Source organism: Salvelinus namaycush, chromosome 2 (assembly GCF_016432855.1).
Source record: "Salvelinus namaycush isolate Seneca chromosome 2, SaNama_1.0, whole genome shotgun sequence".
NCBI lineage: Eukaryota > Metazoa > Chordata > Actinopteri > Salmoniformes > Salmonidae > Salvelinus > Salvelinus namaycush.
In genome coordinates this window covers 60,126,368-60,152,192 of record NC_052308.1, presented here as the reverse complement: position 1 = coordinate 60,152,192, position 25,825 = coordinate 60,126,368, and the positions used below count along the sequence as shown (strand labels likewise).

General features: G+C 44.0%; 1 protein-coding gene across 3 annotated transcripts in view; it reads right to left on the bottom strand.

The window, feature by feature from the left end:
- Positions 1 to 7,847: 7,847 nt before the first annotated feature.
- The window catches only part of LOC120065226 (signal-induced proliferation-associated 1-like protein 2), a 102,962-nt gene continuing 84,984 nt past the window's right edge, over positions 7,848 to 25,825 (bottom strand). The window contains exons 16-22 of one of the 3 annotated variants that reach the window (XM_039016035.1): positions 21,187 to 21,307; positions 19,953 to 20,193; positions 18,047 to 18,178; positions 12,708 to 12,770; positions 10,671 to 10,791; positions 9,781 to 9,862; positions 7,848 to 9,197 (exon numbers count right to left, since the gene is read on the bottom strand). In XM_039016035.1, the coding sequence (XP_038871963.1) occupies positions 9,048 to 9,197; positions 9,781 to 9,862; positions 10,671 to 10,791; positions 12,708 to 12,770; positions 18,047 to 18,178; positions 19,953 to 20,193; positions 21,187 to 21,307 (910 nt within the window). In that variant the 3' untranslated portion in view covers positions 7,848 to 9,047. Of the gene's footprint in view, positions 9,198 to 9,780; positions 9,863 to 10,670; positions 10,792 to 12,707; positions 12,771 to 18,046; positions 18,179 to 19,952; positions 20,194 to 21,186; positions 21,308 to 25,825 lie in introns of those variants that run through there. The other 2 variants (XM_039016044.1, XM_039016052.1) reach the window with 2 other exon arrangements.

Sequence of the window (25,825 nt, the reverse complement as noted above, 5' to 3'; positions counted from 1 at the left end):
ACATAAAGGCTTCATAAGCACTACATAAATGCTTCACAAATCATCTATAAGTGTAAGAGTAACGGATGTGAAATGGCTAGCTAGTTAGCGGGTACGCACTAATAGCGTTTCAATCGGTTACGTCACTTGCTCTGAGACTTGAAGTAGGGTTTCCCCTTGCTCTGCAAGGGCCGCGGCTTTTGTGGAGCGATGGGTAACGACGCTTCGTGGGTGACTGTTGTTGATGTGAGCAGAGGGTCCCTGGTTCGCGCCCGAGGTCGGGGCGAGGGGACGTACTAAAGTTATACTGTTACATTGATGCTGTTGACCCGGATCACTGGTTGCTGCGGAAAAGGAGGAGGTCGAAAGGGGGGTGAGTGTAACGGATGTGAAATGGCTAGCTAGTTAACGGGTACGCGCTAATAGCGTTTCAATCGGTTACGTCACTTGCTCTGAGACTTGAAGTAGGGTTTCCCCTTGCTCTGCAAGGGCCGCGGCTTTTGTGGAGCGATGGGTAACGACGCTTCGTGGGTGACTGTTGCCCGTGTCGGGGCGAGGGGACGTACTAAAGTTATACTGTTACATAAGTCATACTCTATAAATGCTGTAGAATGTTACATTTGCCAATTCATCATACTGTGGGAAAGGTTATGTACCCTTAATACACCATTTATAGAATATGACATAGGCTTAAAGATGACTTGTGAAGCATTGTTGTAGTGCCTATCTTTATCTTTATGTCTGCCTTGATCTTTATGCATGCTATATAAAGCCTTTATAAATAATATTTTGCTTAAACTGGGACCAAAATATGTTTCGTTTTTCTGAGGCAGTAGCCTCAAGGCTGGAGAAGCAGGCCAGTAAACAAAGGGTTGCTGGTTCAAATTCCAGGGCTGACCGGGAACAATCTGGCGGGAGCAAGGTGCCACCTACTGCCGTTATGCCGTTGAGCAAGGCACTTCCTAAACTGCTCCAGGGTGCTCCTCTTTAGCTGACCGTGTGCTGCTTCCAGGCTCTCGTGTAAGTGTATGTTCATATGTCCGAAGGGGTTGGGGGGAAAAAAACATTATACAGCAGACACATTTCCATTTTACAATAACAGTTGTATTGTATTTTATTATGAAACGCTTACTTAAAGGTAGACTCAGCGAAATGACGTTGCCACGGGCGGCACCGCAGATATTGCGATGAGCGAGAAGCCAAGACTTCGCTCCTACACAGTCGCACAGTATCTGTGCGCGTGCACGGGTTCACTTCGCGCTGTTCAAAACAGAGGTGAAGTAGAGCCTTGCGCTTCAACGCTCTCAGTTGTTGTGGAAATTGACCCACTATGCTGTTAACTTTCTGCATCTACTTCATAACGCTGAGGCTGCATTTAATGTACTGAAAGGTCAGACACAAAGGTCCTGTGTACCGTCTTACATAGACAGTGGGGTCCGGAATTATTGGCAGATGAGCAAAAAAAGACTGTATAAAATAAATAATACAAATACTGAGCTAAAAATGTAAAAATATATTATTATATACGAATACAATTGCTCAGAGAAATAGATGTTGTTTAACAAGTCATAAAACAAATCTCAAAAAGATTGGATCAAAATTATTGGATCCACTATTATCAATACTGCAGCATCCTCCCCTTGCAAGGATAATAACACTGAGGCTTTTTCTATTGGGGGGGTATTAGACCACATTGGGAGGGATATTAGACCACATTGGGAGGGATATTAGAACACATTGGGAGGGATATTAGAAGACATTAGGAGGGATATTAGACCACATTGGGAGGGATATTAGAACACATTGGGAGGGATATTAGAACTCTTCTTACGAAGAGGAGGAAATCTGCCGTTACAGAACCACCCACCAAAACCGGACCAAGCAGCGTGGTAAAGGACAGCAGCAGCAGCGGCCAAGTACACAGGACTCCTGGACATGGGAGGAAATTCTGGACGGTAAGGGACCCTGGGTTCAAGCTGGAGAATATCGCCGCCCTCGTGAAGAGCTGGAGGCAGCTAAAGCCGAGAGTCGGTGGTATGAGGAGGCAGCACGGAAGCGTGGCTGGAAGCCAGAGAGGCAGCCACAAAAATTTCTTGGGAGGGGACACACGGGGAGTGTGGCGAAGTCAGGTAGGAGACCTGCGCCAACTTCCCGTGCTTACCGTGGAGAGTGAGAGTACGGGCAGACACCGTGTTATGCGGAAGAGCACACGGTGTCTCCTGTACGTGTGCATAGCCCGGTGCGGTACATCCCAGCTCCTCGTATCGGCCGGGCTAGAGTGGGCATCGAGCCAGTTGCCATGAAGCCTCCAGTGCGTCTCCTTGGGCCGGTGTACATGGCACCAGCCTTACGCATGGTGTCCCCCGTTCGCCAGCACAGCCCAGTGCGGGTTATTCCACCTCGCCGCACTGGCCGGGCTAAGGGGAGTATTCAACCAGGTAAGGTTGGGCAGGCTCGGTGCTCAAGAGCTCCAGTACGCCTTCACGGTCCGGTATATCCGGTGCCACCTCGCACCAGCCCAGTACCACCAGTGCCAACACCACGCACCATGCTTCCTGGGCGTCTCCAGAGCCCTGTTCCTCCTCCACGCACTCGCTCTGTGGTGCGTGTCTCCAGCCCGGTACCACCAGTTCCGGCACCACGCACCAAGCCTCCTGTGCGTCTCCAGTGCCCTGTACGCCCTGTTGCTGCTCCCCGCACTAGCCTTGAGGTGCGTGTCCTTAGCCCGGTACCACCAGTTCCGGCACCACGCACCAGGCCTACTGTGCGCCTCAGCAGGTCAGAGTCTGCCGTCTGCCCAGCGCCGCCTGCGCTGCCCGTCTGCCCAGCGCCATCTGAGCCGCCCGTCTGCCCAGCGCCATCTGAGCCGCCCGTCTGTCCTGAGCCGCTAGAGCCGTCCGTCAGTCAGGAGCCGCTAGAGCCGTCCGTCAGTCAGGAGCCGCCAGAGCCGTCCGCCAGTCAGGAGCTGCCAGAGCCGCCCGCCAGTCAGGAGCTGCCAGAGCCGCCCGCCAGTCAGGGGCTGCCCTGCAGTCATGAGCTGTCCTCCAGTCATGAGCTACCATTCAGTCCGGAGCTGCCCTTCAGTCCGGAGCTGCCCTTCAGTCCGGAGCTGCCCTCAGCCATGAGCTACCTCTCAGTAATGAGCTACCTCTCAGTCATGAGCTACCTCTCAGTCATGAGCTACCCCTCAGTCATGAGCTGCCCCTCAGTCCTGAGCTGCCCCTCAGTCCGGAGCTGCCCCATTTAGTAGGGTTTCCAGGCCAGGGTCGGCGGCGAGGGTCGCCGCTCAAAGGAGGACACTAAAGCGGACAAAGACTATGGTGGAGTGGGGTCCACATCCCCACTCCACCAGATGCCCACCCAGACCCTCCCCTATAGGTTCAGGTTTTGCGGCCGGAGTCCGCACCTTGGGTGGGAGGTACTATCACGTTCTGACCATAGTTCTTTTGTGTTTTCTTTGTTTTAGTGTTGGTCAGGACGTGAGCTGAGTGGGCATTCTATGTTGTGTGTCTAGTTTTCACGTTTCTATGTTTGGCCTGATATGGTTCTCAATCAGAGGCAGGTGTTAGTCATTGTCTCTGATTGGGAACCATATTTAGGTAGCCTGTTTTGTGTTGGGTTTTGTGGGTGGTTGTCTTCTGTCTTTGTGTCTATGCACCAGATAGGACTGTTTCGGTTTTTCACATTTGTTGTTTTCGTATTTTGTAGTGTTCACGTTTATTGTCTTAATTAAAGTCATGATGAACACTAACAACGCTGCGCTTTGGTCCGATCCCTGCTACACCTCCTCTTCAGGCGAAGAGGAGGAAATCTGCCGTTACACTCTAGCTCACTTTGGTTTCTTCCCATATAACATACACGTTGCACTGTAGATATTAACTTCTACAGCTTATGTGTAAATATTTAATTTGAAAGATTATTATTTTAAAGACCCCATTTGAACTGTTCCAACTACTCAACTTATCATCAAGCCCTTGATTAGTTTGGGACAGAAACAATGTTCCAACTTATTTGAAATGACTACGCAGAGAAGAGAAAAGATGGAGGCCGAATGATGCTTAGGTGAAGCTATACATGGTCGGTCACATACACAACAATATACTCCAAATTACAATTGCATTCCCATGATTATTTTTGTAAAATGTTCTCATGTTGGCCTCAGGCTCACTCCTGAGAATACACTCTGGCCTAGAAAGCGCAAACCTTCGGGGCACCACTGCTGAAAACATTGTGCAATTTGCAGCTTCACCCCGAGCCATAGAGGTCTCTGATCTTTCTCTACACTCCCTGCTTTCCATTGTGTGTGTAGAACACAGTGAAAAACGCCAATGCATTGATCTTTTTTCCCTCTCTCACAGCATTTTTTTTGTGAAACCAGGTCATCGAATCTATGAGTTATAGATCCCTCTCCATGACAAACTCCGGCACTAACAACATTGTGTAGCTTCCTTTGTCCCTTTCGGTTGAACACTTCTGTTCGGGATTTAGCATGCCTTGTGCTTTGCAAGCATCTTTGTAAAGTGTTGTTCCATTAAGTCATTGGGAGGGACGGGGATGCAGTGTCTTCTCATTTCGTGTCAGATTCCTCGGGTCGGGGCTCTCATCCTAACAGCACTTCGTCATGCGGCAGGTGCTCCATACGTTTGCCACGCAACCACCAAAGTGCTTAATCAATAATGAAAATACTCTGGTCGGCTCCAGTGAGGAGAACGCTGGGCTTTTGAAATGGAAGGTGAAACATGAGCTAGAGTAAAGGGGGTGACAATGGCACTCAATGGCATTCAATGGCATTCAATATTCAGCACTCCATCCATCCAACGTCTACCTTTTCTCTTCCATTCATCTTTAAAAAAAACTAACTTTTAACTATTTCCTTGGCCCATTTGTCTTCCCCTCCTTGCAGGATGCCTCTCCTGTTTCATCTCTCTTCTCCTCAATGTCTCTCCTCCTCTCCTTTCTGTTTCTCTCGGGGCCTCATTTTTTGAACTCTCTTCTTCATCTCCAACCAAACCTTGCTACTCCTCCTGGACCTCAATGACGTGCATGCCTGCTCCCAATTGCATGTGCGAGTGAGTGTGTGTCTCTCTCGGTTCCTCCACTTTTTACATCTGCGGTCAAACCATATGGAGAGAGGTGAGGTAATGGGACCTAAATTGGGTGGCTGGAGGCTGCAGGAGAGCCATCTGGGACATAGGCCTACTGTTGTAGTCAGGCTGGGCTGACAACTGTACAGACTTTCCCACCAAACCACAGGCTATTGTCCCTAAGGGATGAGAATGTTCTCCATCTGCCATACATAATGGCTCATCTGTTGGACACAATGAGAGTATGTTGCCTTCTTAGTTGGACATGAGAGTTAAACTGGTGTCGACCAAATCTAGGACTTGTTTTCAAAATGTATTTGAGGTTTTCATAAGAGACTGGTTTACTAGTTTAGTTGTGTGGGGTTTTAGGAAAATTCTATGCTCGGATTTCTCAACACACAAAACATTCCAATATGTGAAGTCTAACCGAAAAGGAATAAAAACAATTATAGTGCGATTAATATTGTGTGAATTCTACAGTACAAGAGGAAAGGTTGACAGATATTTGCACTCGGAGCAAAATTTCACTTGTGCCACCTTGCCATAAGAGCTAGTAGGCCTAGTCCGGTAAAAGATATATCTGAGCCAAATACTTTACAGTACCATAATTTCTGGGCAAATATAAACTACCATTCAAAAGTTCGGGGTCACTTAGAAATGTCCTTGTTTTTGAAAGAAACATTTTTTTGTCCATTAAAATATCAAATTGATCAGAAATACAGTGTAGACATTGTTAATGTTGTAAATGACTATTGTAGCTGGAATCGGCAGATTTTTAAAATGGAATATCTACATAGGCGTATAGAGGCCCATTATCAGCTACCATCACTCCTGTGTTCTAATGGAACATTGTGTTAGCTAATCCAAGTATATCATTTTAAAAGGCTAATTGATCATTAGAAAACCCTTTTGCAATTATGTTAGCATAGCTGAAAACTGTTGTTCTGATTAAAGAAGCAATAAAACTGGCCTTCTTTAGACTAGTTGAGTATCTGGAGCATCAGTATTTGTGGCTTCGATTACAGGCTCAAAATGGCCAGAAACAGAACTTTCTTCTGAAACTCGTCAGTCTATTCTTGTTCTGAGAAATGGAGGTTATTCCATGCAAGAAATTGCCAAGAAACTGAAGATCTCGTACAACTCTGTGTAATACTCCCTTCACAGAACAGCGCAAACTGTCTCTAACCAGAATAGAAAGAGTGGGAGGCCCCAGTGCACAACTGAGCAAGAGGACATTAGAGTGTCTAGTTTGAGAAACAGAAGCCTCACAAGTCCTCAACTGGCAGCTTCATTAAATTGTACCTGCAAAACAACAGTCTCAACATTAACAGTGAAGAGGCGACTCAGGGATGCTGGCCTTCTAGGCAGAGTTGCAAAGAAAAAGCCATATCTCAGACTAGCCAATAAAAATAAAAGATTAAGATGGGCAAAAGAACACTGAACAGGGGAACTCTGCCTAGAAGGCCAGCATCTCGGAGTCGCCTCTTCACTGTTAATGTTGAGACTCTTGAGACACTCTTATGTCCTCTTGCTCAGTTGTGCACTGGGGCCTCCCACTATTTCTATTCTGGTTAGAGACAGTTTGTACGATATCTTCAGTTTCTTGGCAATTTCTCGCATGGAATAGCCTTCATTTCTCAGAACAAGAATAGACTGACGAATTTCAGAAGAAAGTACTTTGTTTCTGGCCATTTTGACCCTATAATCAAACCCACAAATGCTGATGCTCCAGGTACTCAACTAGTCTAAAGAAGGCCAGTTTTATTACTTCTTTAATTGGAACAACAGTTTTCAGCTGTTCTAACATAATTGCAAAAGGGTTTTCTACTAGCCTTTAAAAATGCTAAACTTGGATTAGCTAACACAACATGCATAGGAGTGATGGTTGCTGATAATGGGCCTTTGTACGCCCATGTAGATATTCCATTAAAAATCAGCCGTTTCCAACTACAATAGTAATTTACAACACTAACAATGTCTACACTGTATTTCTGATCAATGAGATGTTATTTTAATAATGGACAAAAAGTGTTTTTCTTTCATAAACAAGGACTTTTCTAAGTGACCACAAACTTTTGAACAGTAGTGTGTGTGTGTGTATATATATATATACATATATTTCTATTTCTATTTTTTTATTAGTTCCACATGGATCCAGGATCCAGATCTGAAAATTCTATTTCGAAAGGAATACAATGATATTTCTTCCAAACCATGAATTATTCAAAAGGTTCATATGGATGATGCTTGTGGACACTGGTGGCCCATCTGGGTCTAATAAGATATGATGACAGTGTGCTACACTCCAGAACACCTGCTTCCAGCCAGCCAGGCATCACTTTTGCTAGATCCTTTAGAGAGCCGTTTTGAATAATGGCCTGACCTATAAAAAAAGGCACATCTGCTACTATGCAGATTCCCAATTGTGCCTAATATGTGATCCCTGTACAAGTGTTACCCATAATTCAATAGGACAAATGACTGCATGGCACGACAAAACACTGTGGCACTGATTATAGTCGATTTTTGTCAAGAATGTCAACTAACCAGTTCATCAGGGACATACTATAGGCTGTCTCTTTAAAGACATTTTCTGTCCGCAAAACAGCCCCGAACTTTACAAAAAAATACCTTAATACTCACAAACGTTGTCGCTGGAATTAAATGACAGTGTTAAGTCCATTTTGTTTTTCCAACATCCTACATTTATTAAAAAAGCAAACCTTTTGTCCCATCTTTAACAAAACACCTTACAAAGAAAGAAAGGCATACAAAACAACAGGCTGTATTCTAGAAGCATCCAAACGTTGGACTTCCCAGAAATAACCCTTTATATGTATATAGTATTTATATCTTATCTCTTGCCAACTATACAGATATTGCCAATAAGGAGCCATTAATCTTTTTTAGTGCAGAAAGGAACAAAATACTCAATATTAAAATAAACAATTTGGAGGGTAAATTTAAATAAGAGTGTTAAATACAAGACACTTTCTCTGAAGTACTGTACAAAGACCATCAAACACATTTTGGCATTGAAAATACATAATTCATACACTTGGCGGTACCTTGTGTACCTGCAAGTGTTCGGGGTCAACTGCATAAGAATACTTATCTCTGTGGCAAAAATAAAAAGGTAATAACATCATGGTAGACATCATTAGTGAGAGTAGTTGACAAGGCGTGGGGTTGGAAAAGGACGAGGGACTACAACAACAGAAAAGACTACAGTATCCATACACCACTAGTTAAAGTCAGGCACATTTTTGTTCCTGCAAAATAAACACTTCCAAGAAATCCAATACAACCGCAATCTCGACAACACCACAATCAGTGCTAACCATTAATAACAGTTTTGTGACTATCACCATATTTATTGCTAGGACAATTTCTATTTTTTTTTGTTCAAAACAGTGGAGTACTTTACAAAACTTACTAAAGATTAGCTTTTTTTATACAAGAACCTTATAACACCTTAGTTATTTCGGTTGTTTTATAATACATTAAAAGTCAAGGTAAAGTTGAGTCATTTTATTTGGGTGAACTTCTTTTCATTGTTGTTTACTGAGGGAACTGATACGTTTTACATTTGCCTTATTCGGCAAAAGAATATAGATTTCACATAAGTTACATTCATTTGTTTTAAATTCACATGTTCCTTCCTATAAGCAAATAGCCAAAAACATGAGGTCTGCTACATTCTTCCCTTCCTCCCCTTTATCTAAACCTTCTATAAATGTATCCCTTTACCCTCCCCCCGGCCCCTTGGTATATTTACACTAATTCATGTTGTTGTTTTGATTTCAAAACAACGCTACTAGCATTAGCACGCTAACTCGCAACTTCTCGTTCTCATGCGATGGCTATTCACTTTGAATCACTGCAGACATCGTCCCTCTTGACATGCCACTGGCTCAGGTAATGTGGAGTTAACGGCCATGTTGCCGTGTGTGTCAGTGTGTGTGCGTGTCAGTGTTTTTTCTCTCAGGGCTTCTTGTTGTCGACCGAGTGTAGGAACCACTCGCTGAACCTCCTGAGCTGGGCGGCTGCCGTTTGGCTCTCCTCGTGCAGACGCATGTTGTCCTGACGCAAGTGCTGGACCTGCTCCTGCAACATGGCCTTGTCCTCTTGCTCCTGTGGTGAGGGAACACACACACACACAGGTTATTACGCAACCTGGCATGACGGCATTGGCTTTTACATATGATCACCATTTGGCACAGAGGACAACATGTATCTTCATTATGACATAATTGTCTGGTTGTACACTGGTTTTCTGAATGAGAAGACGTATAACCAGATCACAACCAAGTGGTCTCTGTTACAACCAGGTAAAGATGTATATTATATGACGACGTCAACACATCACGGGAAAGCAATCATATTCTGGTTGTTTATCTGGTCCGATAAAGAGACATTTTGTGGTTGCTGAAAAGACATACAAAACATCCTTTTACAATCAATATACAACCTGACAATGACAACCGGTTTTGCCTGCTGGGGTTGTATGATTTACAAAATACACCAACAGAGAGGAGTACATTTTAGAACAGATAAATTGTATAGACCATTCTAGTACATCATAGTAGAATACTGATTCATGTGTTAGCTGCACATTACTTTGGATAAAATTAATCTGCTAAAATTACCATGTTATTATTGTTATATATGCTAAGTGGTTCACTGGACATGATGTGCTTCGGGGAGTTGACTTTACCTTTCTGAGGTCGAACTGCAGCTGTCTGAGGATCTCTTCCAGTTGGAGGACTTTGCCCGTGAGCAGAGCAGGAGAGCCATCCCTATATAGAGATAGACAGGCTTCTTTAAGTTTTGCAAGTCTAAAGAGCAGTCTTATAGAAATTGACCTCTTCATCATGTCTGTCTTCGATGGTATATGCTTATATACATCATCAAAATCAGATCACTCTATGAAGCGAGGCTTAACAACTGACAAACACCGGCATTGTTTACTTGCAAACTTCAGGTGTGACCAGGTCACGGACTTAAAACATATTTAAGTGAACAGTGTTGCGGGTCCACAATCAAAATCAGAGTGAAGGTAAGTTATGAAAATTGGTGTAGTTATTAGTTAATCAATGAAGCCGTTTTTATCTCAATATCAAATAATTTCTGGTTAACAAGCAAGCACCGTACTGTGATTGTTTTCAATGAAAATGGTCAAAAAGAAACAAAAATAGCTTCTTAGCAAAGAGCAATTTTTTAAGCAAAGACTGCTAAGACTGTCTATGAGAGGTCTGAGTGGGCAGAGAGGTTTGGAACCCTTTCTTATTGGTCGTTTAACTAATTTACCAAAACTCCATCCCACCAAAACAGGCTGAAATTTTAGGCAGCCTTTTCAAAAAGCTCTTACACTAGAAGGGCATTATCATAATGTATTACACCAACCTCGGAGTGAAAACCCCGCCCCACACACACACACCTTTAGAGGATGAACAAAGTTTCGGCATTCATGCTATTGTCAGTGCATTCAGTCAGTAAGTAGTGTTAAACATACGTATATGTAAGACCTTCAATAACTAAATCCCCTTCTCTGCTAAGTCAGGCTCCTTTAACTGCCTGCCCCACCCAAAGGCGCAGTACACCTACCCTGCCTTCAGAGCGGCGGCCTCCGACGCAGCCACCCTCCGACTCAGCTCATGGGAGAGCTCCATGGCTTGCTGGGCCTGCTCCACGTCCAAAATGGAGCAGAGTGAATCCTGGTCCGCTGCTAAAGAAACGCACACAAACAATACTATTAAAGCTGCAATATGTGACTTTTGGGCGGTAGATCTGTTCTATGTGCTCTATATCTATGCGTCCCATTCTCGAGTTTCGTTTTTGCCACTTTTACTTTGTTTTTGTACACCAGCTTCAGACAGCTTGAAAATACACTGAACAAAAATATAAAACACAACATGCAACAATTTCAAAAGACTTTACTGAGTTACATTTCATAAGGAAATCAATCAATTGAAGAAAAAAATAATAATTAGGTCCTAATCTATGGATTTCACATCACTGGGAATACAGATATGCATCTGTTGGTCACAGACACCTTAAAAAAAAAAGGCAGGGGCGTGGATCAGAAAACCAGTCAGTGTCTGGTGTGACCACCATTTGCCTCATGCAGTTTCGACACATTTCCTTCACATAGAGTTGATCAGGCTGTTGATTGTGGCCTGTGGAATGTCGTCCCACTCTTCCTCAATAGCTGTGCGAAATTGCTGGATATTGTCGGGAACTAGAACATGCGTTCGTACACGTCGATCCAGAGCATCCCAAACATGTCTGGTGAGTATGCAGGCCATGAAAGAACTGTGACATTTTCAGCTTCCAGGAATTGTGTACAGATCCTTGCGACATGGGACTGTGCATTATCATGGTGAAACATGAGGTGATGGTGGCGGATGAATGGCATGACAATGTGCCTCAGGATCTTGTCACGGTATCTCTGTGTATTCAAATTGCCATTGATAAAATGCAATTGTGTTGGTTGTCCATAGCTTATGCCTGCCCATACCATAGCCCCACTGCCACCATTGGGCACTCTGTTCACAACGTTGATATCAGTAAACCGCTCGCCCACACGACGCCATACAAATGGTCTGCGGTTGTGAGGCTGGTTGGACGTACTGCCAAATTCTCTAAAACGACATTGGATGCGGCTTATGGTACAGAAATGAACATTCTATTCTCTGGCAACAGCTCTGGTGTACATTCCTGAAGTCCGCATGCCAATTGCATGCTCCCTCAAAACTTGTCATTTTAGAGTGGCATTTTATTGAACCCAGCAGAAGGTGCACTTGTGTAATATTCATGCTGTATAACCAGCTTCTTGATATGCCACACCTATCAGGTGGATGGATTATCTTGGCAAAGGAGAAATGCTCACTAACAGGGATGTAAACAAATTTTAGCACAAAATTTGAGAGAAATAAACTTTTGTGCATATGGAACATTTCTGGGATCTTTTATTTCAGCTCATGAAACATGGGACAAACACTTTACATTTTTGTTCAGTGTACAATATTTTCAGCTATGGAAAATACATTTCACAGCAGTTTAGATGGCACAATGATTCTCTACACTACACTTGTTTGCTTAGTCACTGAAATTAGGCAAACTATTAGAATTTTAGCAACCAGGAAATGGCGGAGCCATTTCTGCATAGTGCATCTTTAAACACCATGACACACATCTCGACTTTAAGAATGTCCATAACTGCATAGAAATGTCATATTAGAAGAGGAGAGCAGTTTAGTCAGGCGTTTTAATGCTAGGCTGGAACAAACATAAGCAGGAGAAAACATCACAATGGAAGAAGTGGTTGAGGTAACACTAGGCAGAGGCACTAGGCAGCTAGTAGTAGAAGGTGGTGGTAGAAGTACAATGGTAGTGGTAGTAGTAGCTGCTGTAGTGTGACAGAAGCATTAGCTGTTGTAGTAGTAGCTCTGGTAGTATTGACAGAAATGCTAGTAGAAACCCGAATTGGATTTGGTTTCATACTAAATAAAAGTGTAGGAGTTATAGAGGTAATAGCAAAAGCACCAATGGCAGTAACTAACTAGAGTAGTAGTAAAAGTCAAGTAATTCCAGCGAAGAGGAAAACAGTAGAGAGCTGTGTTGAGCAAAATGTCATGTCACCTAGTGAGTCTTTCTGACTGTCTTTATCACACAGACGACTGGCATCCTTGTCGAGCTCCAGACCTGAAAACACGAGAGACAGCATATCCCTCAGATACAGTTCAGCTACCCACACGGTGTTTAGTCCACTTTCAGTGCAAATAAGCTACAGTAGTGCTTAAATGCTCCAAAAGCAATGTTCTAAGGAAAGGCACATTCTGGTGCAGCCCTTTTAAGCAGTCCATTCTTGCAACCATGGAGGTGGAGAGCATGATTAATAGGGAGCGATGTAGAGCAGAATGGATCCTGTTGAGGTGCTATGGTTAGCTCCACCACCCCTAAACCTTTGCCAAGGTCTATTCTAAAAGCAATAATTATGTAGTGATAATGCTGTGCAAAAGTATTTTCCCCCTTTCTAATTTTCACTACTTTTACATATTTTTTCATACTGAACATGATCAGATCTTCAACAAAACCTAATATTAAATAAAGGTTCAAGATGTGATAACATTCAGTATCAACAATATGCAAAAATAGGGAAATCAGAAAGGGGGCAAATACTTTTTCACGGCACTGTATATAACAATTGGATCCACTCTCTCGGTGGGTGAAGAGGGTCACACATGCAGGCGGCGGGTTAAATATGAGAGCAAACTGGATTTCACACAGTTAAGGCCCCACTCACAGTATAATATACAGTGCCTTCGGAATGTATTCAGACCCCTTCTAAAATGGATTTAAAAAAATCCTCAGCAATCTACACACAATACCCTATAACGACAAAGCGAAAACAGGTTTTGACATTTTTACAAAGGTATAAAAAATTATTTGCATAAGTATTTAGACTCTTTGCTCAACTTCGAGTCTCATAGCTCAGGTGCACCCTGTTTCCATTGATCATCCTTGAGATGTTACTACATCTTGATTGGGAAAGGGGGATACCTGCCTTCAACTGAAGTGTGTCTTCTGCATTTAACACAACCCCACTGAATCAGAGAGGTGCGGGGGGGGCTGCCTTAATCGACATCCACGTCTTCGGCGCCTGGGGAACAGTGGTGTAACTGCCTTGCTCAGGGGCAGAACGACAGATTTTTACCTTGTCAGCTCGTGGATTCGATCCTGCAACCTTCCGGTTACTGGCCCAACGCTCTAACCACTAGGCTATATTGGAGTGGTAAATTCAATTAATTGGACATGATTTGGAAAGGCACACACCTTTCTATATAAGGTCCCACAGTTGACAGTGCATGTCAGAGCAAAAACCAAGCCATTAGGTCAAAATAATTGTCCGTAGAGCTCCGAGACAGGATTGTGTCGAGGCACAGATCTGGAGAAGTGTACCAAAATATTTCTGCAGCATTGAAGGTCCCCAAGAACACACTGGCCTCCATCATTCTGGAAGAAGTTTGGAACCACCAAGACTATTCCTAGAGCTGGCCACCCGGCCAAACTGAGCAATCGGGGGAGAAGAGCCTGGGTCAGGGATGTGACCAAGAACCCGATGGTCACTCTGACAGAGCTCCAGTGTTCCTTTGTGGAGATGGGAGAATCTTCCAGAAGGACAACCATCTCGGCAGCACTCCACCAACCAGGCCTTCACGGTAGAGTGGCCAGACAGAATCCACTCCTCAGTAAAAGGCACATGACAGCCAGCTTTGAGTTTGCCAAAGGCACCTAAAGGACTCTCAGATTCTCTGGTCTGATGAAACCATTGAACTCTTTGGCCTGAATGCCTAACGTCACATCTGGAGGAAACCTGGCACCATCCCTACGTTGAAGCATGGTGGTGGCTGCATTATGATGTGGCAATGTTTTTCAGCGTCAGGGCCTGGGAGTTAGTCAGGATCGAGGCAAAGATGAACGGAGCAAAGTACAGAGAGATGCTTGATGAAAACTTGCTCCAGAGTGCTCAGGACCTTACACTGGGGCAAAGGTTCACCTTCCAACAGGAAAACAACCCTAAGCACACAGCCAAGACAACACAGTAATGGTTTTGGGACAAGTCTCTGCATGTCCTTGAGTGGCCCAGCCAGAGCCCGGACTTGAACCTGATCGAACATCTCTGGAGAGACCTGAAAATAACTGAGCAGCAACGCTCCCCATCCAACCTGACAGAGCTTGAGAGGATCTGCAGCGAAGAATGGGAGAAACTCCCTAAATACAGGTGTGACAAGCTTGTAGCGCCATACCCAAGAAGACTCGATTCTGCAATTGCTGCCAAAGGTGCTTCAACAAAGTACTGAGTAAAGGGGACTGAATAGTTATGTAAATGTATTATTTCAGTTTTATTTATTTTTGTATAAATATGCAAACATTTCTAAAAACCTGTTTTTCTTTGTCATTATGGGGTATTGTGTGTAGATTGATGAGGGAAAAAAACAATGTAATCAATTTTAGAAGAAGGCTGTAACCTAACAAAATGTGGGAAAAGTCAAGGGTTCTGAATACTTTCCGAAGGCACTGTAAGCCAGTGACTCTCAACTCCAGCTGTAAAGACCCACATGACTGCACATTTGTGTACTAGTGCAACACTGACACAATTGATTCAACTAGTCAACAACTCAAACAGCCCGTGGTTAGTTGACTCAAGTGCGTTAGCACTGGGCTAGAACAAATTGCAGTCCGATGGGTTGCCGAGTTGAGAAGCCAGTACCCTTTCTTAGTAACCGACACGGCACAGCACACTATTGTTACCTTCCAGATAAAGAGCATAGGACAATTCTGGATAAGGAAGAAAACAAGAAAAAACAGACTAAGCTTGTGAGAAGTCAGAATAGCCTAGCAGATGTCCGAGTCGGCATCACATATCAATTTAGAAAGCCAAGGGGTCTTAGTGAGGAAATTGAGGTTAGGTTTCTTGCAAAAGGGCAGCACCAACCATCCCCCACTTGCGTCTGTCTTCTCAATAGTTGGACGGTATTGAGAGGTGACGCGGATGTGGTATGTGGTATTTGAGGACAGAAAGGAGGGAGAAGGGGAAAGGGATGGGAGCTGTTCTCTCTAAGATTGTTCCCGCTAAGGAGTGAGAAGAGGGGAGAGAGAAAAGGGGAAGTGCGAGTGAGAGGTAAGAGCGAGAGAGGGAAGAGAGATGAAAGTGGTTCTCACTAAAGATAAGTGTCTCACTGAAGTTGCTTCTGAGAGACAAGCGAGAGACCGAAGCTGTGAAAATCTCACCCATAATTACACATCCCTCTTTCTCCCTTTTAACAATCACTCTCTGTTTTAATTCAGTCTCAACATTGGCTTAACGCTGATTGAAGTAAATCACAGGTGAAGTGATTACCATAGTGGAAAACAAAGAATACAAAGGAGGGCAAGGGAGAAAGTAAAGAAGAGAGAGATCTATAACAGAGTCAGGTATTCATTTTCCTTCAATAAAAAGACTAGCCTATATTGAGTTGGAAACAAGAAAAACATCCCATGACATTCTTTCTGTATTGTTCAATATGGAAAACAAACAAACGGTCTAAGATAAATCTTGAGGTTAAGTTATCATCGATAAATATGAATCACAACTGAAGAATGAGACACGTAAGGAGAAAGGAATGTCTATTTCGTGTCTGTTTCGCTGCACTCTTGACTGTGAAAGTGAACCATTTGTCCTGTTCTAGTATGCGTGAGTCTACGGAAACAGAAATAATGCTCGCTAGTTGCTACTAACGCTCACCACGCCCTTTGCCCCCGGCATGCTAATGAGGGCTAGCATGCTAGAGTTTCTGCGTGCTTAGCAACACTTCCTTGAGAACACACAGCGAGCACCACGAAACTAAACAAGCCAACTAAATGACACAACAAGCCCGGGCTAATAATGCCAGGGTCAGCACTCCCACGACTCTCCAAGCAAATTAGTTCCCCCTCTTTTCTCTGTTGTTGACTTCTATGCAAATCGAAGGCTGCTGTGCAGCCCAATGCTAGTCAATGGAGTCCCCGGCCCCACCCCTCGTTGCTCAGGGTAAAGAAATGTGGTCACCGGTTCCAACCTATCCAGTCTATAAACATCAGTTGGTCATGAAGGAAGAATTTAAAAAAGAATTATAATAAAATAAAAAAAATAAAAAAAATCGGGAGTACATCATTCTGTAGCGCAGGTAGTGTAGTCTAGTGGGCGGCAGGTAGCCTAGTGGTTGAGCATTGGGCCAGTAACCAAAAGGTTGCTAGCTGATAAGCTAAAAATCTGTTGTTCTCCCCCTGAACAAGGCAGTTAACCCACTGTTCTTAGGCCGTCATTGTAAATAAGAATTTGTTCTTAACGGACTTGCCTAGTTAAATAAAGGTTACATTATAAAACCAAGTCATTCCAGGTTACCAGAAAAACACTCCCCGGCTTCCCCTGAACACAGTTGACCGAGGTAGCGAAGCTATAATTGCCAGAGAAAGTGTGCAAGAAAGGGCTGCAATTACGGCGCAAAGTGGGTTTGAGTAATTTGGCAAAATGGTTCCTTGCTGTGCGCTCCATTGTGATAATGCTTAGTTTCTCAAGTCCCCAAATACTCTCGCTCTCCTTCCACTTCCTGCTAATTAGCACCTCGCGGTAGACAGACTGAGTTCAAGGCAGACACAGACAATGGGAGAGACTGTAGATTTTGACTGGGTCAAGATGATATTGGGGATCAATTTGAATGAATGTACAGTCACTTTAATTGGACGACGTACAATGAAATCACATCTGAACATTACGAGAAAATATATATATATTTTTTTATAATGGTCTTTTCACACATTGAATTTCACGCCAAATAAGATACCTAAATTGACCAGAGTGGGAAAAAAACATTGAGTACAATTTAGACACTGAATAAAGGCCAGGAATTGTCCTATTGAGTGAACAAAAGGGTAACAGTTAACGCGCTGAAAGCCTGATGAGAACTGGGGACAAAAGATTTGACAGCACGACACCTTGGTAGCAGCAAATGTTAATCAGGTACCACTTACACCTAGCTAACATTTTTGTGTTCCCAGAGCATTTCTGGTAGGTTAGGGAACAACGTTTCTGGTAGGTATGGAGACAACATCCCCATAGCCTTTGTTGGTCCAGGTTTAACGTGCTTTAAGAAAGTCCGTCCATAGGGATGTTCCTCGAATGTCGAGTTACAACACAGATAACGTTTCCCTTTCAACATTGTTCAAACGTATCCCGCTTGAATGAAAATGGTCCAACAAATGTGAAGATTCCCCTTCTGAAGATTCCCCTTCACATCACAACCAAATGGGTACCTGACAAAAACATTCTATACTGTTCTAGGCAATGTTAATTGTTAGCTGGGTAAGCTTTTGGGAGCATCAAAAGGTCAAACAGTGAATAAGTACACAGTTTTGTTTAATGCCATGCGGGAGTATGATGAATCTAGACGTTATATTACCTTCAAAAGCCCTTGCGGCATCAACAAGATGGGACCAGTCCAGGCCAGACACTGCTTCCGGGAGGGGCATCAGACTGCCATCGGCCATTTTGCAACGGTCGGCCAGGGAGCTGTCAGAGAACCACAGCTCATCTGTAGAGATGAGACAATTCGGTTTAGATAAGTGAGCGACAGCCTCACCGATTTGGGTGAAGGGAACAGTTGGTGCTCCCTCCCTCCCTCCTCCCTCCCCCCCCCTCTTTTCCCCCTCCCCCCCCCCCCCCCCCTCTCCTGTCTACCGATAATGAGACATCAGTGCTCATCCATTCTCCACTTGGAACACCTGCTCCTGCTTGCAGATTAACAAAGTAATTTCGGGGTTTTAGGTTTCAAAGTCAGTAAAAACATACATATCAAATATACAGTTTAAATAAGATGATACTCTAAACGAATGAAAGATGGGCATTTTCCACCAAAGCATAACACAAACATCTCACACCTTAACATACATTTTTCAGGCATCTGCAACTCCCCTTAAGCAAATACAATCCACCCTGTTCAATTTGCGAGTCTCCCCCCCCTCCCAAAATGTGAAAAAATACAAAACAATTGCAATCCTGCTTGGAAAACTGCCAAGAACACGGTTACTTATTTTTTAACCCAATGTCACAGTCTGCTGTTGAAAGCTGATTAGAGGACGGAGACTAAGGGGGAGCTTCCCACCGCCAGACAGACAATTAACCTGCATCCAGGGGACGCCCACAGGGGTCAGCTTTGGTGTACAGATTCACACAAACCTAGGCACACAAATGTGTGCATAAAAACACACATAGGCACACATGGGTAACTTAATCTCGCACACAGCTGGAGATTCATGATCCTTAATTTTGGTTTCTGAGCCCCCCCCACAGAGTTAAATAAGACACCGCAACCACATATTCACACACACCTCCACCCTCAAATGTGGGGGAGGGGTATTCCTTTCATAAGGACTGGATTAGCAGCCCCTTTTTCTCATTGTGAAATACAACCAGTGGATAGAATGCTTCAACAAAGAACGCAAGGAGGACCGACAGTGAAAGGGTTATTAATATCGTGCCTACTCAATGAGCACACACCGGGATGTTTTTCCCAGTGGAAAATATCCAATATCTAACTGTGTTAAAAAAAAAAAGACTAAGCTTTTTAAAATCGGTTTGCATCAATTTAACACCTATGAATTCTCACCTAATACAAGACAGATGGGAAATTGAAAGTGGCATACGCTGTAGCTTTTACGATAGGTCTCGTAAAGTTCAGCTTCAGACTGGCAAGGGCGTTTGCATTTAATTGACCACAATGAGCTCACAGTTAGATATTTTTTATTTCTATAGCCCACTCCTTAATTTGAAAATCAAAATGGCTGCCCCGCCACTTTGTTCACTATAAAGCTGAGGAATGAGGCTGGAGAAATATAAAAGTGGCTGTAAATATCACAGAGTGGGCCTTTAAGTACTTTTCAGGAGTAGGTGAATGCAGCTTTCCACTCAGCACCATTTGCCTTGTTACTACACCTCAGTAGCATTCCATCTTTGGCAGATACATTAATGATTTCGTAACACGCGTTCCATTCCTAATTGAACGTCCGAATCAACGAAATGTACTCCAAGGTTTCACTAATATATAATAAATGTAAAGCAGACTTTGGTACTTTAACACTGATTCTAAGGTAAAAACGGCATTAGTTGAATCTGGTGGGTTAGAGCAGGACTGGAACAAAAGTGTATACATCCTGTAGTTCTCCAGGAGAAAGGTTGACCAACCCTATTCCCTCTCAACCATAGAGATACATTCAATTATCTAGTACCTATCTGTTCTATTGAATTCTATGCTCACAAACCGACAAGACCTAGCTAGCTAGCCAGCTAGGTGGCGTAGTCTCACTCACTCTTGTGTAGCGGCGCCCCATGGCTGTGGCCGAGGTTCATGCGAGGTGGCAGGGTGCTGTGGTAGGGCCCAGCGGCGGTGCTGAACAGGATATCGTTGGGCAGGGCCTGGTCCAGTAGAGAGCTCCGGGAGCTGACCAGGGACAGGGTTTTCCTGTGGCTGCTGCACAGGCTCTCGTCCGACAGGGTCCGGTACAGGGACCTCCGCGGGGACATGGGCAGGCCGCCAGGACCAGTCAGACTCTGCGGGAAGAGATAGAGAAAATTAGGGAGGGAAAAAGGGTGACAGAAAATTCGGAGACATTTTACATCTCGGAGGGCTGCACAACGGAAGGAGTGATTAAAGCGCCAACTGGTATGTGCTAAACTAGGAAAAAAACAGCTTGAATCTTCCACAAAATTGGCAAAACAGTAACTTCGGTGTACCACAGTGCCAAAAATGAGAGCCAATAATTTCCCCTCAATTATCTTACAATAGCTTCCCTGTGCATAGTAGTTGGTATCAATGCAGGGCTTCAGATAATGATAGACAAATCTTCCATCTATTACAGGAGGATATGTCAAGACTATTTATTTTGTTGCTGGCAGCCATTTTCTTTCATTCCTGTGATGTATTTTTCAATCAGTGAACAAAGAGGTCTGAAGAGCAGCTTGCTAGCGCCCAGATCAAATCCATTTGTATCAACCCCTTCCCTTCCCATTCCACCTCCACCCTTGTTTCCTGGCCACATTTTCTTCTTCTTCTAATTACCCAAGAGCCTTCGCATCAAGTGGGTGGGCTTTTCCCCCCCGACGGTAGTCGCCATGGCCGGTGGCATTGAACGGGAGACGTCTAAATTAACCTTTCGATAAGCGGAAGGAATCTGTGCTAGGAAAAGGTTAGCGTGAGTCTGGCGCCTTATAACCACCCTTGGTTTTAATTTCAGTTCATTTGAAAACGGTGCCAGCCTTGATTTTTAATATCACAAGCAACCCGAATGGATTATGTCAAGCGGAGGAAGGAGCCGACTGAAGGAGGGAAGGAAATTAAAGCAAGACACTCATTGTCAGAGGAGGAAACGAGGAACACTACACTAGAGAATCATGTCAGCTCTATGTATTACATGTCTATCGGTAACATTCCAGACATTTCCTTTCACTGAACACAGCCCAGACAGTATACGAATGAACCAGAGAGTTGGGAGTGATAGTGAACCAAGTAGTATGGAGAAAAACCTAGAGGGAACAGTGGCTCACCTTGCCACAACCTCCCTCCTCAGGGGGACTGTCGGGCAGCATCATCTTCAGGAAGGCCTCTCTGGTCAGGCTGGGCTGGACCTGCTGGAGCTGGCCGTCTGCACCCAGCATGGCCCGCAGCCTGCTCCCCAGGGGAGGATGGGGGATGCAATGGAGAGAGGGGGGGAGGGGGAGACGAAGAGGAGAGAAAAGAAAGTGAGATAGGGTTGAGAGAGAAAAAGGCATAAATGAAGAAAGATGGTAAGGTAGAGAATATAGTGAGAGTAGAGAGAAAGTGAGGGTAGAGAGAAAGTGAGGTGGAGAAACGAGGGAAGAATGAGAGAGAGGGGTGAAAAACAGGCAGGGAGAGAGTGTAGATGGGGGCAAAAACAAAGGTAAGAGAGTTGCATTGGAGACGAGCTTATAAGTTTAATTGAAGTTTCTTGTGAATTGTACAAGGGTAGATGGAAGGCAGACTCTCCTGAACAAAGAACGCATCTAAAAATAACACCCCATTCCTGGTCAAAAGCAGTACACTACATGGGGAATAGGGGGTAATTTGTGATATGCCCACAAGAGGTGAGGTAAAGGAGGGGGCAGTGACACGTGTGGGAGACTGAACAGTAAGAGCAAAAACAGTAAGACCAAAAATAGAAGCATAAAGCTAACAGAAGTAAGACCAGGCAGTACATTACACAGCTCTTTGGGAAAGACAAAATAATAAGCATGGTCATAAGAAAGAAGGATACTACAAGAACTACTGTAAAGGGTTATTGAAGGTTGACTCTCCACACACACACACACACACACACACACACACACACACACACACACACACACACACACACACACACACACACACACACACACACACACACACACACACACACACACACACACACACACACACACACACACACACACACACACACACACACACACACACACACAGGGGAGTAATCTTTTACAATACGCTGTTCGGAACCAGTCAATCACAGTTCTTCAACTGGAGGGCATCTAAGTTTGGGGAGTAGCCGTTTCCAGGCAAACACACAGAGTGGGGGTGGGGTGTCACGGAAGGCACAGGTTGCGTTGTGTACAGACACCATGCGAGTGACAAAGTGGGCAGATTTATTTTACCACCCTATTTCAACCGGGCTCCGCCCAATATTTATGAAGAAATGATGCACTTAACTTAAAGAGACTTCCACACAACCAAATGGTGATTTGAATCTCAAAGAAGTAAATATGATATAATCCCAATTGTACAATGTCATTTCTTAGCAAATACTATGTAAATAGAGGATTGTAAAATAAAGCGTACATAGAGGTTTATTGAACCAAACGGGCTTCTGTAAAGCTAGTGTACCTGGATCTCAGTGTTAGAGTCTTTAGTAGGAAAGACAATACGCCTTCCACTCCACTGATGTAGAAAACCCCAAGTGAAAAAAGGAGGAAAATAATGGTAATGTACATTGAGATGTAAACAAAAGCTGTACATGGCTGATATGCAAGCATATAGCTGTCAAAATGTCTATGCTACTTAGGAAGAAAATATGGTCATACCTCAAATAACATTGGCCTTATAAAGCAGACTATATAATAAACCTGTTACTTTTGTGTTAAACGTTTCTGTGCAGTGGTAAGTACACTAACTACTTGTTCTTGCATACCTAGTACAAACTAATTACATAGTTACCTTGGAATAAGGCCAATGTGATGTAAAGTGTGGATGAAAATTCTGCTCTACTCTTGTTATCCTCCACCAACCATAACAATTACAATGAAACCTGTCATGCCATGATATAATATAACAGCAAAAGAATGTCCATGAATGCTACTCCTACACTATATACACAAAACTATGTGGATACCACTTCAAATTAGTGGATTCAGCTATTTCAGCCACACCCGTTGCTGACAGGTTTATAAAATTTGAGCACACAGCCATGCAATCTCCATAGACAAACAGTGGGAGTAAATTGGCTTTACTGAAGAGCTCAATGACTTTCAACCTGGAACCGTCATAAGATGCCACCTTTCCAACAAGTCAGTTTGTCAAATTTCGACACTGCTAGGAGCTGCCCCGGTCAATTGTAAGTGCTGTTATTGTGAAGTGGAAACGTCAAGGAGCAACAACGGCTGAGCCGCGAAGTGGTAGGCCACACAAGCTCACAGAACGGTACCGCCGAGTGCTGAAGTGCGTAGCGAGTAAAAAATTGTCTATCCTCGGTTACAACCCTCACTACCGAGCTCCAAACTGCCTCTGGAAGCAACGTCAGCAGAAGAACAGTTCACCTGGAGCTTCATAAAATGGGGTTCCTTGGCCGAGCAGACGCACACAAGGCTAAGATCACCATGCACAATGTCAAGCGTCGGCTGGAGTGGTGTCAAGCTCTCAGAAATGCGTTCTCTGGAGTGATGACTCGCGCTTCACCATCTGGCAGTCCAATGGACGTGGAATTTGTTTCCTTCTTAATGCGTTTGAGACAATCAGTTGTGTTGTGACAAGGTAGGGGTGCTATACAGAAGATAGCCCTATTTGGTAAAAGATCAAGTCCATATTATGGCAAGAACAGCTAAAAAAAGCAAAGAGAAATGACAGTCCATCATTACTTTAAGACATGAAGGTCTGTAAATACGGAACATTTCAAGAACTTTGAAAGTTTCTTCAAGTGCAGTCGCAAAAACCATCAAGCGCTATGATGAAACTGGCTCTCATGAGGACCGCCACAGGAAAGGAAGACCCAGAGTTACCTCTGCCGCAGAGGATAAATTCATTAGAGCTAATTCCACAAATTAACTTTTAACAAGGCACACCTGTTAATTGAAATGCATTCCAGGTAAGTACCTCATGAAGCTGGTTAAGAGAATGCCAACAGTGTGCAAAGCTGTCATCAAGGCAAAGGGTGGCTACTTTGAAGAATCTCAAATGTAAAATATATTTTGATTTGTTCAACACTTTTTTGGTTACTACTTGATTCCATACGTGCTATTTCATAGTTTTGATGTCTTAACTTTCATTCTACAATGTAGAAAATAGCCAAAATAAAGAAAAACCCTGAAATGAGTAGGTTTTTGACTGGTACTACATTGATGGAAGTTGTCCCAGCTTCCATCAATGTAATTGTCTGCCTCTTTTTAAATCCCCCATACATTTTATATATATATATATATATGCACATTTGTGGCCTGCTGGAGGTCATTTTGCAGGGCTCTGGCAGTGCACCTCCTTGCACAAAGGCAGAGGTAGCGGTCCTGCTGCTGGGTTGTTGCCCTCCTACGGCCTCCTCCACGTCTCCTGATGTACTGGCCTGTCTCCTGGTAGCGCCTCCATGCTCTGGACACTACGCTGACAGACACAGCAAACCTTCTTGCGACAGCTCGCATTGATGTGCCATCCTGGATGAGCTGCACTACCTGAGCCACTTGTGTGGGTTGTAGACTCCGTCTCATGCTACCACTAGAGTGAAAGCACCGCCAGCATTCAAAAGTGACCAAAACATCAGCCAGGAAGCATAGGAACTGAGAAGTGGTCTGTGGTCACCACCTGCAGAACCACTCCTTTATTGGGGGTGTCTTGCTAATTGCCTATAATTTCCACCTTTTGTCTATTCCATTTGTACAACAGCATGTGAAATTTATTGTCAATCAGTGTTGCTTCCTAAGTGGACAGTTTGATTTCACAGAAGTGTGATTGACTTGGAGTTACATTGTGTTGTTTAAGTGTTCCCTTTATTTTTTTGAGCAGTGTATATAATGTATGGGGGATTTAAAAAGAGGCAGACAATTACATTGATGGAAGCTGGGACAACGGACCTGCCCCAATGCATAGTGTTAAAAGTTTGGTGGGGGAGGAATAATCGTCTGGGGCTGTTTTTTATGGTTCGGGCTAGGGTCCTTAGTTCTAGTGAAAGGAAACATTAACTCTACAACATACAATGACATTCTAGGCGATTATGTGCTTCCAACTTTGTGGCAACAGTTTGGGGAAAGCCCTGTTTCAGCATGACAACGCCACCATGCACAAAGCGAGGACCATAAAGAAATGGTTTGTCAAGATCGGTGTGGAAGAACTTGACTGGCCTGCACAGAGCCTAGACCTCAACCCCATCGAACACCTTTGGGATGAATTGGGACGCCGACTGCGAGCCAGGCCTAATCACCCAACATCAGTGCCCAACCTCACTAATGCTCTGTGGCTGAATGGAAGCAAGTCCCCTGCAGCAATGTTCCAACATCTAGTGGAAAGCCTTCCCAGAAGAGTGGAGGCTGTTATAGCAGCAAAAGGGATGACCAACTCCATATTAATTCCCATGATTTTGGAATGAAATGTTCGACGAGCAGGTGTCCACCTACTTCTGGTCTTGTAGTGTAGATGCAGCAATCCAAACTTGTTTTGTTTTAGCTATGTGCAGTCCCTTCCATTTCAAATGTTGTTTTTATTTTGGGGGCACTATGCCCCCAACGGGGGCTGTTTTGTGAACAGAAAAGGTCACACAGCCGATGGACACTTCACACTAGCTAAATGAGAGACCGTACTCGAGGACTCTGCTTCAACTCCTACTTATTAATAAGATAGGACATGTGTCAAGAGGATTCTGTCAGAGCATCAGGTCATCAGTGGTTACTTTTAATATGGCTGTCCCCTTTGATCAGA